We start from the raw sequence: 15,283 nt of genomic DNA, 5'->3' as shown, positions 1-15,283 counted from the left end.
TTAGTCTATGTTGCACCGAGAAGGCAAGTTGTACTCGACTTGGTCCTTCTTGCATATTTGTCATACGCATATCATGAGCATTCATCATTTTGCGTATAGTGCACGTGACCGAAGGAGCGACCGTTGAGCCGAACCCTGAGGTCGGTGCTCCGTTCGAGGAAGTAGGATCCGAGACTTGGGAAGTCTCCGAGGGTCCCTCTCTACCCTGCAACCAAGGCAAGCCCCGGATGCATTAACCCCTCCTTGAATATTTTAAATCTTTTATCACTTATGAATTGAAAATGCTCCATTAGGTTGTTGAGAATTGGGTTAACCTACTTGCTGCATTTACTGCCTTGATATCTGTTATCCTGTCCTTGACACCTGTTTTATTTTAAAATTGCGTAGTGATGCTTAGCCCTGCTACTAGATAGGTTTTCAAACAAGAAAGTTTGAAGGGTTGTTGTGGAATACTATTATGGTCAATGATGTTTCAACTTGAGACCGGTCGGTGGACTTGCTTTAAGAATGGAGTCTTAAAGTAGTGTCTCCAACTGTGTCGGTTAAGGACCGGTCCGTTGATGGCCCGCTGGGTTGAGAATTTATAGTACTAGCCACTTGCCCTCGGTAAGCCCAGTCTTGTGATCCCTCGATGCGAACAGCTACTCGCTCACTGGGCGTGGAGCGATGGCGAGAGTAGTGTGTACCCACCTTACGGATCTGAGATGACCGGGAAACATCTAGGTCGGCTGTAGGATGGTGGAGTACTATGCTCTCGGGTGCCGCGAACCTGGTCAAATTTGGGGAGAGCCGGATTTGGGTTGACATATGCAAGATTTGGTTCTACATATGTCGGGTGGTTAGGAACTCCAGCTGGATTGCTAAGCGGTTCGAATCGTCGTTGCTCCCCGATTGGGAGACTCAATCCACTGACCCTCATCATAGCTAAATATGCAACTAAGTGATAAAATGAGAAAAGGAAAAATGTCTCATGAGGTTCGGATCCCAATTCCCGGACTCAGAGTAAGATGAAGCTATGGCCGTTGGATAGATAATACTTTGGATAAGGACTAGGAGCTCACAGACTTGTCTGTGAGAGGCAACTAGGTAGACTGTCCTCGAACTCCTCGACCTCTTAAGGAGAGGAATTCGCGGGTAAAACTTGAAAGTAAGGATGCACTATTAGTAAGCTTTTTAGCAAAACACTTTGGCTCCTTGCTCAGCCACTCCTTGTTTAACCTAAGCCTGCATTCCTACTTTCTCCTCTTTTTCCACCGGGTAAGTCTTGTTGAGTACTCCCGTACTCAGGGTTTTACAACCCCTGTTGCAGGTGAAGCTCAGGAGCCAACCTGTTTCGGTCCCTGTTGTGTGACCGTCGTCGAGGTTGACGACGAGGAAGAGTGAGCGTGACCCATGGGCAGGGTCTGTAAATTTGTACTCTGTGTTCTAAAGTTTAAGTTGCTCTGCTGGACCAGACTTGTAATAACACTCTACTATTTGGACGAACTCCTTTTGTAAATTAAGTTAGGTAATACTTCCGCTGTTTTACTCTGAAACCTTACTTTGGTTTTATGTCGTCTGTGATACTGCAATGTCTTCGCAACGAATGGTCCTGGTGTTAAGGTGGCCACTTGCTATCCTGTAAGGGCGAGAAGAAGAAATTCTCGTTAATTGACCATCACCAGTGGTCAGGACGAGCTTGCTTGATACGCCACAGGTAGCGGTGGAATGAGCGTCTAGAGATTCTCATCGGACTTATAAAGTGGGAGGATCCCCGACATCACTGTCAGAGGTCCTTGGGACAATGACGGGTGTCGGTGGGCCCAAACACTTAGGAGGTTCCGCCACACAATGACACCTAGTGGCACTTGATAACCGCTTAGCCAAAGAATTCTCCTCTTTATAGTATGGCTATCTATCCTAAATGTGATCACACCCTCTGGTGTCTTGATCACCAAAACCAAAACCCTAAGCAATACCTTTGCCTTGATCTCCATAGGATTTTGTTTTTCTCTTTCTTCTTTTCCAAGTTGAGCACTTGATCATCTTGTGGTCATCACCATCATTACCATGATCATCATTTGCTCCATCACTTGGCATGTACCAACCTCATTAAGTCTACACATACTTAGTATAGAGGTTAGTACTAGGGTTTCATCAATTATCCAAAACCAAACTTGGGCTTTCAGTGGGTGCGGTCGGTGGAGGAACCCAGACCGCAATGCATCCCGCCGTTCTCCCCGACCGCTCGAGCTCAACGCCTCCACCCGTGGTCGAGGCCGGTGACGCCGCTCGATGACCTGAAGGTGCGGGTGCGGTCGGTGGAGGAGCCCGGACCGCAACCGGGGAGCCACCCGCATCCCGTCGCTCTCCCCCACCGCTCGAGCTCAAACGCCTCCAGCCGCGGCCGAGGCCGGTGACGCTGCTCGAGGACCCAAAGGTGCGGGTGCGGTCGGTGGAGGAGCTCGGACCGGAGCCGAGGAGCCTGCGGCTGGCGGCGTTGGCGCGGTCGAGCGCCTCTAGCTTGGTCTTCACGGCCTTGGCGCGGCGGAGCACCTGGTCGACTCGGCGTCCATCTAGAGAGCTCGTCAGTGGTGGCTCCTACGTGGATCTGGAGAGACACTGCCCGGACCGGTGTTCCTCGAGCGGGATCTAGAGAGACACCACCGAATCGGACTCCTCCGTCGCCAAATCGGTTTCCACTGCCATTGCCAAAGCAGAGAAGATGAAGGTAAGCTCACCATGGCAAAGAAGAGGTGACTGCACTAGAACTTAGTCTGGCAACCAAACAAGATCTAGCTAGGCCAGGCTTGCTTAGACACAACAACCAAACAAGTGCTGGTTGCATAACTAATACTGGCTACAGCTAGCCTGGGCTGTTTTTGCTAGCCAGGCTTAGTGGAGAAATGAACCAAACACACCCTATTAAAATGTCGTGTACTGTGTTGTTTTCTGAAAATTCGGGTAAATCGGGAATACCCGAACCCGAATTATCGGGTACCCGAAATTGCAGGTAGTGTTTTTTCAGGACTAATATCGGGTAACAATTTTCATCACCCGAATTATCGGACCCAAAAAAAATCGGGTAACCCGAATGCCCAGGCTTACACCTAGAATTTGATATGGACTTTAGAGTTTATTTGGTCAAATGAAATAGAGTTGGCCGAAGACTAATAATTTAAGAAAGATAGCTAGTTTATTATAAGTGGCTCGGATGGATCCAAGTGACCATGCAGAAGTTTTTATGTTCCATTGAAGCTTATGGCCATGTTTGCCATTTGTGCTATTTAATATATATTATTTAGTTACTATATGTAGGCTTGACTACTTTAGCTCACTCATTGTTGCAAACTAAGAAATGGCTTTATTATAAACTACTACTACTTCCTCGTTTCAAATTATAAAACGTTTAAGGTTTTCTACATACATATTCTTCATTATACACTTAAATATATATTATGTCTAAATAAATAGTAAAATGTATAATGTATCAAGAAAAGACAATATCTTATAATTTAAATGGAGAGTATTTTTTTTTCTTTTTTCCATTCGGAACCCAGGAAAACATTTTTAGTTTATGATGGGTGGAGATGGCAGTCCTACCTTTGGACATGATTAATGTAGCAATGTAGGTGTGGGTGTAAAATTTCATTTGTAGGTATAAAATTCTCCATCCTCATCCACGACAGTGGCGAAGCTAGTGCAAATTAGAGGGAGTGCACTTAGCTTGTGGGTGCATAGACATCTTTTGTGAGGGTTGTATATATGGTGAAATTTTGGATCTAATCATAGTTTTTATAATTTTTGGGAGTGCATTTGCATCCCCTAATTAACATGTAGCTTCGCCCTGATCCATGTGTGTTGGTTTACAATTGTACCAGGAGGTGCTCAAAATACAAAGGGCTTTATCTAGTATAACCAATTTGTGGATGTGGATGTCGTATATCACCGATGCAGAATTTCACTTATTTGACAATGTATATTATTGGCAATATTTTTACCATGTAATGTACCGCGAGAAATATTTACTCTACCTGTATTGTTTGTCTAAAGGTCATTTAGCCTGTTTAAATACAAAATGCTAGTAATCTGTTTAGCTTATTTAATTAGTCTTTTAACCTATCTAATGGATTATTTAGCTTGAATAGTGGCTAAATGTAGGTGACCGACTGTTTACCATTTAGTTTTTAGGTAAACAGTCCTATACGACTTGAGCCTGAGTAGCACCATCTAGTTGGTTTACAATACTATGAATACTCCATGCGTTGCTGCGGGTGTAACACCCCAGGCATCACATAACCCAAGGATGCTACCACACAACATTATAAAGTTGCCAAACTTGTTATTGTCGATAACCTCTATATAAAAGACGAACACAATCGGAAGAAAAAACATATAAATAATCTGATACACGTGGTGCAGCAAGCAAACTATATAGAAGAGAGAGATGCATGATTATTATTTCTAAGTAGAAAAGATAACATATATTATCTTAATTATTGTGTGACTCTACAATTATTTTGTTTTGATATGCATGAGGTGCTACTAATCCCATCCCCTCATGCCAACATTTGTCATTAATACCCTGAAAATGAATAAAGAAATGAGATAAACTTAGCAAGCAATGACTATGAATATACACATAACTTACACATTTTGATTACAAGTTTTTATACAAAAGACAAACCATGATAAGCGATGATTAAAATGTTTAAAGTACTCGACCTCTTGATATGTCAACCATTAACCAAGCACTCCAAAGTTTCATAATCTGCAATTCCATATTCTCCAATCGACATGAAATGTGTGTGTGATGATGCAACTCTATTTGAGAGTTCAATATTGGATGATGCCAACCTTTCATGCAACTCCATCTACTGGTACTAGTCACTGCACGATGGCAGTGACATGTCTATTTTCAAGGGAGATACCTTGTTATTTCATAACTATTTTTATATGACAGAAAATCATCTGGTCGACTACAATAAAAAATATCTACATAAAAGGTCCTACAACTTTTGTATTTCACACCAAATTTATTTTGGACATCTACTATTTTTTTTTAATCTTGGCCGTAAGGTAACCACCCAAGTCTGAACCAGGCTGCTACGAGACTACTTAGAAATTCCTTAACTGCAATTCTATCAGTGATGGATCAGATAAAGTAGTTAACAGTGTCCTCCAGATTATTGCTTCCACGATCCAGATGGGTTTTTGTGGTCGCTTTCCTTCCACTTCTACACAGTGAACTCTAATTAGACCCTGATTACTTTCTTGCTTAGCCAATTACGTAGGTCCATCTATAAACAAATTATGTTTTTCTAGGATGTTATAGCGGGACATTCAATTAAAAAGTTTATAGAACATTAGATCAAATTATAGGAGAATGTGATAGACAAACAAATAGTACAATATATGCTGATAGGTCTAAAATAATACTTGAATTTAACGGAAGATTTTGTAGCAATTATTAGAGGGATGATGTGGCACTTAGTGGAGTATGTCATGTTGATGGCTTACATGAAGATTGAAAGATAGTAGGGTTTGCTTTGAAGAATTGAGTTCTGGTACAATTTACACTATACGTTTCATATGCATGTGAACGTTTCTGGCTTGATCGCACCAAAATAAGTCGTAAATAGTGCACTGGATAAATAATTGCGACTATGACCTTCGCTACCAAACACGCAGTTGCCTATTTATCAGAGGTCGTTGAACAATATAAACCTATTTCTCATTGTGTTTTGACATAGTATATTATATCAAATAAATACACAGCGGCACTACTGCCAAACCATAATTTAATATACTTTCTAATTTTCATAAACCAAATTTAACATTTGCATTTATAAACTGAACCTAAATTTGTTTTTTTTAAAACTAGTCTACTCAGGCTGTCACCCAAGTTAATGGCATAATTCAGGCTATCAAGGTGAAATCTCCACTGAAATTTATAAAATTAAAATATAAATTTTGAAAATTTAGCATTGTTGCCCCCCACCCTCCCCTAACATTCAAATATATGAATTTCCTGTCTCCGCCCATCTATAGGCCTAACTAAGGCCTAGTTCGGTTCGCAAAAATTTTTGGATTTTGACATTGTAGCATTTTCGTTTTTATTTGACAAATATTATCCAATCAAGGAGTAACTAGGTTATTCGTCTCGCGATTTATAAATAAACTGTAAAATTAGTATTTGTTTTCATGTATATTTAATACACCATGCATGTACCGCAAGATTCGATGTGATGGAAAATCTTGAAAATTTTTGGAAACTAAACAAGGCCTAATGGTCTATAGGCCTAACCAATGACATGACTGATTTTTTTAGAGGCAAAATATTTCTAATGATTTTTTAATAAAAGGTTGTAATAAAGAAAAAAAAGAAACCTTGTTGTCCCACCCCCTGTCTTCTTCAAAAGAAAAGAAGAAAATCAAAATCAAAACAAAGCAAAGGAAGAAAGAAAAAAAGCATGGCGATAGCTCTTCTCCCAACCGTTCGTCTTCTTCCACTAACGTCCTGCAGAACAACCGCACCAACCTCGTCGCCGTTATCCGTTCGCCGCCCACGGCCAAGAGCGCTTTCCATCCCTCGCGTCCACTGCTGCGCCAGCCGGACCCCGCACCCCCTCGATGCTGCTGCTTCCTGGGCCGGGAAGCTCGCCGGCGCTGTGCCATGGAAGGCCGCGGCCTCCGGCGTGCTCGCGGTCGCCGTCTCCTTCACCTGCCGTAAGCTTGCTTGACCCTTACTTCAGCACTTAGATTTACAATGCTTTGGGGAACATTACTGAGTGAAGGAGGTGGAAGGGCATTGGTTCCGAATTGCTGTAAAGAATGTTATTTGTGGGGAGAGCATGCCGTCGCTTCAATTCTTCATCCATATATACTTTTGTTCTAGCTTCCTATGCCTAGTTGAGAAATATGAACTGGGGGAAAGTATGGGATAATTCAGAGATATGACAGCAAACTTTTAATTAAGTCTACCATTGCATAGCTGTATGGTAACACTAACAGGTGGATGGTAAAAGAGAGTAATGAAGTACCTAACTATTTGTGAGAATAATCTTTAACTTGAAATTACTACTCTGATGTCTGATCAAGTTCCAGCTTTATATTTGTCTCCATATGCTGCTGTGCAGTGCTGGTACCGCTTTTTATCAACTCATTAATCTATTGTTTTTCTCTTTTCTTACTGGCATGTCTAGTAAAAAAGAAGCATAGAATGATTTTTTTTGGGTAAACTTGCCTTTTGTTCACAATTAAGTGCAGTTAACATCTGGTACTTGCAGTTGTTGGTTTCGCCAATGCTAGAACTGGGGTAAACAAACCAGAATTGCTTCCTAAAGAATTTACTACCGTCATCGATGTTGCTGGTTTTCTCTCGTCAGGCCAGGTAGTTCCACCCCATTACACTCAGTATTTTGTTTCTTCACAGGCTTTTAGGAAATTTAGTGCCCTGATGAACAATATTGATAATCAGATGATGGAAAACTTAACCTGAAAACACATTAAACTGATCAAATTTGACAAATGCTGAGGATCCCAATACTATTTGTTCTTCTAGGATTTAGATATCCTGAGTGTCCTGCATATTTTTCCCAGGAAGAAGGGAAATAAACATTTATATAAGATATAAATTGTCTAATTGAGGTGCTATTCATGATCTGTTCATCTTGCCATATATATCTTTCCTGAAATGTCTTATCTCTCATGTTATGTCTTATATTGATATGAAGAGAATACTTGCCTTGATAGTTTTTTGTTCTACCTGAGATGCACTCTCTGTCTTGTTAGCTACATCTCAATCATAGAGGATGGTTATTTGTTCTTAGGAAAACCGTTTGCGCCAAGTGATAGAAGACCTGGAGAAGGATACAGGATTCAAACTGCGAGTTCTTGCACAAAATTATCCTGATACACCTGGTGAGCTTTTTTTTAACTATATATATGGTACGCCCTTGGCTTGCTTTCCGTTGTTTCATCACTATTTCCATTAAAGATACTTACAATCCTTGTATGCTTACTTACAGTTTCCTAACTTTGATAGTCAATCTGTTCTTACGATAACTTGATTAATGACGTGAAAATGACCAAATATCATTACCTTAATGAAGTATGGTATTGTTGTTTTTGTGCTACAGCAGAAATGTTAGAACTATAATATAGTTTTTGTGGGTAGGCTTGTAGATGTTTGTTGTTCCTAAGCCAAGTTCCACTAGAACATCCTGGAAATACCATTTTGAGTCCCAGCGGCTACAACACAATACCATTCATGATTGTTTCTTTGGTTTTTATATGTTCTCTCTTTTTAGTTTACGGTTCCAAGTTTGGTTTATCGCATCAGCTAAGTTGGTATCATGTATTGCTGTACTCCCTGCAGATCTGCAGTTTAGTTTATGATATGGCCTTTCCTCCTATATAGTATGCTTATCCTTTCAATTAAACTTCCAAACATCTCTCTACTTTTTTATAATAATTCATATGACCCCTCTTTCATCTAAGGGAAAGCATTTGATTGTACCATAAGTCCATGACTGAACTAAATACTAGCAGGATGGAAATCCCAATATTGTCATGACTGCATGTGATGTTCTATTGTTGCAATGTTTCATTGCTATTTGGGCTGTATTGTTCCAGGATTGGCTATCAAAGATTTTTGGCAGGTTGATGAGCGTACTATTGTTTTTGTTGCTGATCCAACCTTTGGTAAGATAGATACTTGCAGCATAATGGCCAAGTCTTTTTTTTTGTTTTTCTTAATGTTGCGGCTGTTTATCTTGAATGTCACTGTTGATCAGTGCAAAACAAAAAAGAAAGAAAATGGAATTTGAATAATTTAATTAATGGACTGGCTGAACAAACTAATTGGAAGGTTTGTTCGCTGAATCCAACTGTGGAGAGTTTTCTGTATTGCACTTGTGAAAAGAAATGCTATAATCACACAGAATGTGGAAGATAATGACAAACTTGTAAGATGAAGCATGGCACATAATTGAAGAATTGGAAAGCAATAAATCCATTCCTTGCAACTGATCCATGTAAGTTTGAAACATATTGCCCTATTGCTGTTGGTGATCCATCTGTGTCAAGCTTTGTCAATGTGCATACTCCTGCTTCATAGAAATGTTGTTAATCCATTCAAATTGTATATGATGTTATTAATAGGAATATATAGCTGTGTCCATATGACGATGTCACCAAATAGAATTTTAGCACCCAATATCATGGCATTCTTATGTGTACCATAAAAAATACTTGAACTTTATTCGATGTGATATTTGTTGGTGGGTCATATGTACTGAATCTGTGAATGTTTTGGTAGGTAACATAATAAATTTCAACATTGGTCCATTAGTTGATTTAGACGTCCCTCGGAGCTTTTGGAGTCAGGTTTCAGGGAAGTATGGGAACATGTTCTACTGGAAAGAAAAGGTGACATTCTATTGTTTGACCTATTATTAGTTATCAAAATATATTCATATTGCATTGCAGTACTTGTTCTTTGCATCACTTTCGTACTCCCAATTCATCGACAAAATATGTTTTAAATCAGGGAGAGGACGCCTCAATTGAAGCTGCTGTGACGGCAATATCACGCTGTCTAAGAAACCCCACCGGGACAAATAACTGTTCGGAGGTATTATAGAAAGTAAATAAAGAGTTATCTCGCCCAAAGAAACACGGAAAGGACAAGTGCATGTGTACAGAAGTGAAACATTAGAACAACAGAGACTATAGATGTCTCATCGTCTCCAGAGAATTAAAGGATTTACTCTTTCAAATTGAGAGCATTTATCTGGTTGTGAATATGGATATTTTAACAATGCAAGTGTGGACTTTAAAAAGTCTAAATAAGTCATTACAAATAATCATGCTAGAACGTTTTATACAAGCGACATTTCTTTTTTGGAATTGTTTGGGATTATATTAATCTAGAGAAATAACACATTCCTTTCTACGGAAATGTACAGGTTACAACAAATTAGGTTATCATCATTTCTTCCTGTGCTCTTCGCTATTGCCCATTAAAAGGTTATAATATGGCTAAAGGGGTGAATAGCCTATTTAAAAATTTTACAAACTCACTAGAGCAAGACACTAGTAATTAATAAAACGAAACTTTTTGCTAACTCTAAAGAGGTGTTTGTAAGTTATCCATCTAACAATTCCAGCTGCTAAGATCACTAGTCACACAAAACCTATGACTCTACAAGCTATATTAGTGAGCTTAACTACACAAAGCTCCAATAAAACACAATTGAGACACCGATTTTTCTTTCGAGGTTCACGTGCTTGTCGACACGTTACGTCCCTGTTGTGTCGACCAATACTTGGTGGTTCGACGGCTAAGAGGTGTTACATGAGCCTCGTCTTCACTAGGACACCACAAGAACCTACCCACAAGTGAGGTAGCTCAATGACATGCGTAATCCACTACAGTTGCCTTTGGCGCTTCACTGGGAAGGCACAAAACCCCTTACAATCACCGGGAGATGGTCACGAACAATCACCAGCTCGTGCCAATGCTCCTTCGCTCATCCAAGCCGTCTAGGTGGCGGCAACCACTAAGGGTAACAAGAAAACCGCAGCTAAATCGATCCTCAAGTGCCATTAGATGCAATCACTCAAGTAAATACACTTGAATCACTCACAATCTCACTATGATGTTGAATAAATAATGCAGATGAGTGAGAGATGTTTGCTTAGGCTCACAAGGATGTCAAGTATGTCAAAATGCCAAAAGGGAACACTCAAGAGCGGTCAACACGTATTTATAGGCCCCTTCTTCAAATAGAGCCATTGGGCTCCTAAGGCTTGCCCTGTTAGGGACCGTTGGACATGCCACGTGTCCTCAAACAAATGTGACCCGTTGATCTCTAAAGGTCACTTAAACGTTGAAGTTCGCTAGAACAACGTGTCAGACGTGTCAGGTTCACCGCACTAGACGCGCCTCTCAGCATCGAATGCAACTTAGGGAGCACTACAAATGCACAAGGGCGTCGAACGCGTCCGACAGTCTCTCATCAGACGCTCTACTACGTCCGATGCGCTCTACCGCAGAAACCCTAGCTTGCGCACTTGCTGACGTCAGATAGTCACCGGACACGGGAATAGTATCGGAGCCGCGTCCAATGCTCACCGTCGAATGCTCTGACGCTCACTTTTCTCCCACGCCAAAAACCGAGAGTACACCGGACGTTGGGCTAGCATCCGATGCTGCCGAGTCCAGCGTCCGGTGAGTGTTTGAAAAACACTCCCGTGACTTCTCCAAACTTTCTACCGGTGCAATAGAAAATAAGCGTTTCATTTTCTCGAAAACGTGCCAACACCACCATGTGTGTACCACCATGTGCACGTGCATTAGCATTTTTACAATTATTTTCTTCAAAGGAGTTGACGAGTGAGAAAGATAAAGAACGCGACGTGGTTCATTGAAGTAGAGGTTTGATTGAGGATTGGAGAGGAGAGGTGGAATAAAAAGCTTGGGATGGATTTTTGAGTCTTTGTGCGAGCCGTCGGTGAGAGTCGCACGTACGGTAAGGCGTATGCGGTGAGAGTCGCACGTACGGTAAGGAGGGGGGTTCGCGTCTATACATGTAGTGTGGTGGTTGGGCCTACTCACCCTATTTGTTCCATGATCTATGGGTCTACTGGAGCTACCCACTTCGATCAATTAGCCAAGATTTTGACCGGATAAGAAATCAGGATTAATAACTTCGATCAACCCAAGATAAGGGGAATTGAGAACAAAGGATCAGGTACTTGGAATAGTGCTAACCAGTGGCTGTGAACCCAACACTCTGTAAAGTAAGCACAGCTCTACATGGCTTTAATTGATATCGCGTTGCTCTCTCTAATAAATCACCGACAGCAACGATTACCGTGGAGCCGGGGAACTCATTCAACCATAGGGGAAAAACTATTGCCCCACTCCAAATAGCTCTTTATTAGAATGGCAAAGGCAATGCGGTACAATTATACTTCCTAAGTATAGGGTGGATACAGGTAAGTTTGGGCCAGAAGGGATCGAGCTGTCTATTATTGAAAGCATAGCGTCATTAAAATTCTAGAATAAATCTAATAAAATATGAGTACCCATATCAAGTTGGGAACTGGGTAGGTTTCACCAAAAAAACCCAACTAGCTGATCTATGATCAATTCTCAAATACAAGAGTCTGACGGTTGTATTTATAGCTTTGCTGAGTCATCCATTTTGGATTGAACAGACGGTATTGCAGTCCGTTCGTCAAGGGAAATTGATAGCCCAAGTAGGTTTATCCTGCATATTTGTTTTACATTATTAATCGCTTTTATTACCATGTAGATTTTGATATTTCTTTTTATGAAACAGGAGGAGACGTGACCTACTTGTCAGAATAAACTAAGTAAAATTCCAAAGAAAGGTTATACTAGAGAAAAATAAAGAAGAACCCAAAAATTACATTTGTTATTTAAGCTATCTTTTGTCGTGAAAGAATAGCATAGTTAAATTCCAAAATAAAACTTAGGTGGACAGATTTTGCCACAAGAAACTTTATTTATACAATGGAGAGGATTTGGGGTTTTGGACATCTTCTAATAAAAATACATCATACCGTGATTGTTACAAAGAAATTACAATTGTCGCAATAATGAAACATATAGGACATAAAAAACTCTAATGTACCAAAGAACAACAAATAAAATAAAAGAACAATCCAATCTATATCTATATCTATATCTATATCTATATCTATATCTATATCTATATCTATATCTATATCTATATCTATATCTATATCTATATCTATATCTATATCTATATCTTTTTAATTTATAATCCTAAACCTCACTACAATTCTATCTCGACATATAAGACATCCACATCAACACTCCACTAGTATATACAATTATGACACTTATCTATTCATGCAAGCAACCCATGTCATCATGCCACATATTATCCACTAAAATCCACAACCACAGTATACACAAGTCCTCTAAAGCAATGCCTCTTACAAGGACACAAGTATAATGATCATAACCGTTTGTCTTGAATAGGGCAAAGTTTCACCTAGAGACTCAAGTGGTAGGCTATGAGATGTAATGATGTCATCTCCATGGAGAATAAGGATACCCAAAACATAGTGATGTAAGGTGGGTTGTTCGCAAACCTATAAATAGGCTTAATTTTTACAGATTACCCGTATAACCTGTGAAATTAAGCCTATTTGTGGGTTCACGAGCAATCCTTGTATCTCTATGTAAACATCATGTTGGGTACCATAAAAACGGATACCCAAATCAGAATAATAAAAATCGCAAAAGACAAAGCAAACCATCCGCGATCACCAGGGCTCAGGGCACAAGCCACAGCTCGCCCGACCCCTTGGCCTCGGGCGCAAGTACCGCCTCGCCCGACCCCCCTTGGCCTCGGGCGCAAGTTCCGCCTCGCCCGACCCCTCTAGGGCTCGGGTGCCAACGCCACTTCGCCCGGGCCCCCATCACAGAGCAAGGCTTCCAACGCACGGCGCTCGTACCCACGACGTGACAGGCGCAGTGACCCCCATACCACAGCAGGGCATGGTGGCGACTATTCCAACCACCCCAACCACTGTACCCTTACCTCTTTTACTATGCAACCTTACCTTTTTTTCACTATGGTGTACCGCCTCACAGTAAAAGAGGAATGAGAGAGATTAACCAGTGTCACTATTAGATGTCTTCTCCCACTGTTACAGGACAAGCTGTAGTATCACAGACCCGATCCCCACGACTTCAACAGGTCTCGGCGACCCTCCATAGGAATAACCATACTGTCAACCATACCTCAAGGACGGGATGGGCAAGTCTCAAAAGGGTCGGGGCTGTAGCTTCACCACTCACGAGAGCAAGATCACTAGACACACATGTAAAATCCTGTGCCCCCTTGAGACTATAAAAGGGGAGCCAGGGCTCACATCCAAGACACGACCAAGCAACACACAAAAACACCACAACTCCAAGCGAGTTTTCATGCAGAGTAGCTAGCAGCGCTCTGCCTACCACACAAAACCGAGACTTGGGACTTAGCCCTTTCTCGCAACCTGCTTGTACACCCCTACTACAAACACCTTTGGGTGCAAGGCAATACAGACCCCCGATCTCACACTGGACGTAGAGCATCCTTAGCCCGAACCAGTATAAACTCTCTGTGTTCCACTTGCATCACCATCCGGGTTAGGGAGACACGCATACTTATACTCGTTTGTGTCTAGACTACGAGTCTAGACGCCGACAGTTGGCGCGCCAGGTAGGGGCCTTTTGCGTGTCATTCATCTTTCCCCACTAGGGAAAGCCCGGATGGCAGACGGATTCCACCCACTTCGCCTCGGCACCATCATGATGTTTGGGAGTTTGGAGTTCATGTTGCTTGGCTCCGGCTATGACATGGTCCTCCTCCCACCACGTGGTGATACCGAACCCTGCCCTGAGTCGATCCCACCGCAGCCAGTGCGTGGGAGGCGCTCAGGGCACCATGCAGGGGGTGCCCGGCGGGGGCGTCAGAGGTCTAGGATCTCTGACCCTACCACCAAGGCAAGGGTCCGTCCGGCCCTCCCCCCGCATATTCCTCACCAGATCGCCCATTCTTCTGGCCCGACACGTGCTAGAGGAAGGGCCCGTGGAGCATCAAGTTCCACTCCACGGACCAACAGGGGATCATCGCGACCTCTTGTTCCGCCCCGGTCAAAGGGCAAACCACGGCTCCCGCCCCCTCCTCAGAAGAGGGACCAGGGGGCCTCGACTTCTTGTCGCCCTCCATCCACGGATGGTGGAAAGACAGCAGCGCTTCCCGAGCTCCCTTTTGGGCTCAAGAGCACAGCCTCCACTTACGCCTCTTCCGTGAGCACTTCATTAAGTGCGTACACGGATCTTCCAGGGCACCACCTAAGGTCTACCCTGGACCTTATTGCTACACCGCCCATTTCATCGTACCCAGAGGATCCCACCTCAGGGGATGATGAATGGGCAGGCACTGATTTCTCCGGTTGTGGCGACCCGGAGACTTTCATGCGCTTTCTGGAGGCTAGCAACTACTGCCTCGGCTACTCCGACTCCGACGACGGTGGCTACGATCCGTCACGAGAGTGTTCTAACCTCGAAGTCAGAGGAGCGCCCCCAACACTCAAGGGGGGTGCAGGGCTCTCTGGGCAGGGGAACGCCACTCCATCCCTCAACACGACTCCCGGGATCGATCTTGGAGCCCGCGGGGCCGCTTCAGCCCCCGCGGGTGATCGGCGCCCTGACCTCGAGCAGCTCAATGAGCTGGAGGCCAGGCTCGAA

The 15,283-nt window shown here is 42.5% G+C and overlaps 1 protein-coding gene across 2 annotated transcripts; it reads left to right on the top strand.

The window, feature by feature from the left end:
• LOC8067734 (thylakoid lumenal 15.0 kDa protein 2, chloroplastic) lies at positions 6,392-9,871 on the top strand. 2 transcript variants are annotated; one of them, XM_021462342.1, is made up of 6 exons: positions 6,393-6,708; positions 7,269-7,372; positions 7,812-7,902; positions 8,617-8,685; positions 9,302-9,411; positions 9,533-9,871. In XM_021462342.1, exons 1-6 carry the CDS (start codon positions 6,453-6,455, stop codon positions 9,623-9,625), a joined length of 723 nt encoding a protein of 240 aa, XP_021318017.1. In that variant the 5' UTR covers positions 6,393-6,452; the 3' UTR covers positions 9,626-9,871. The 2 variants fall into 2 exon arrangements, with proteins under 2 accessions (XP_021318018.1, XP_021318017.1); XM_021462343.1 differs by lacking the exon at positions 8,617-8,685 and having other exon boundaries at positions 6,392-6,708.

Source organism: Sorghum bicolor, chromosome 6 (genome assembly GCF_000003195.3).
Source record: "Sorghum bicolor cultivar BTx623 chromosome 6, Sorghum_bicolor_NCBIv3, whole genome shotgun sequence".
NCBI lineage: Eukaryota > Viridiplantae > Streptophyta > Magnoliopsida > Poales > Poaceae > Sorghum > Sorghum bicolor.
Note: the sequence above shows the minus strand (reverse complement) of the source record. Positions and strands in the feature narration are given on the sequence as shown.

Coding starts and splice junctions, on each gene's coding strand:
- LOC8067734 (XM_021462342.1), top strand. CDS start 6,453: ATGGCGATAGCTCTTCTCCCAACCGTTCGTCTTCTTCCACTAACGTCC. Junction 6,709..7,268: donor CGCCGTCTCCTTCACCTGCC/GTAAGCTTGCTT, acceptor TGGTACTTGCAG/TTGTTGGTTTCGCCAATGCT. Junction 8,686..9,301: donor TGTTGCTGATCCAACCTTTG/GTAAGATAGATA, acceptor ATGTTTTGGTAG/GTAACATAATAAATTTCAAC.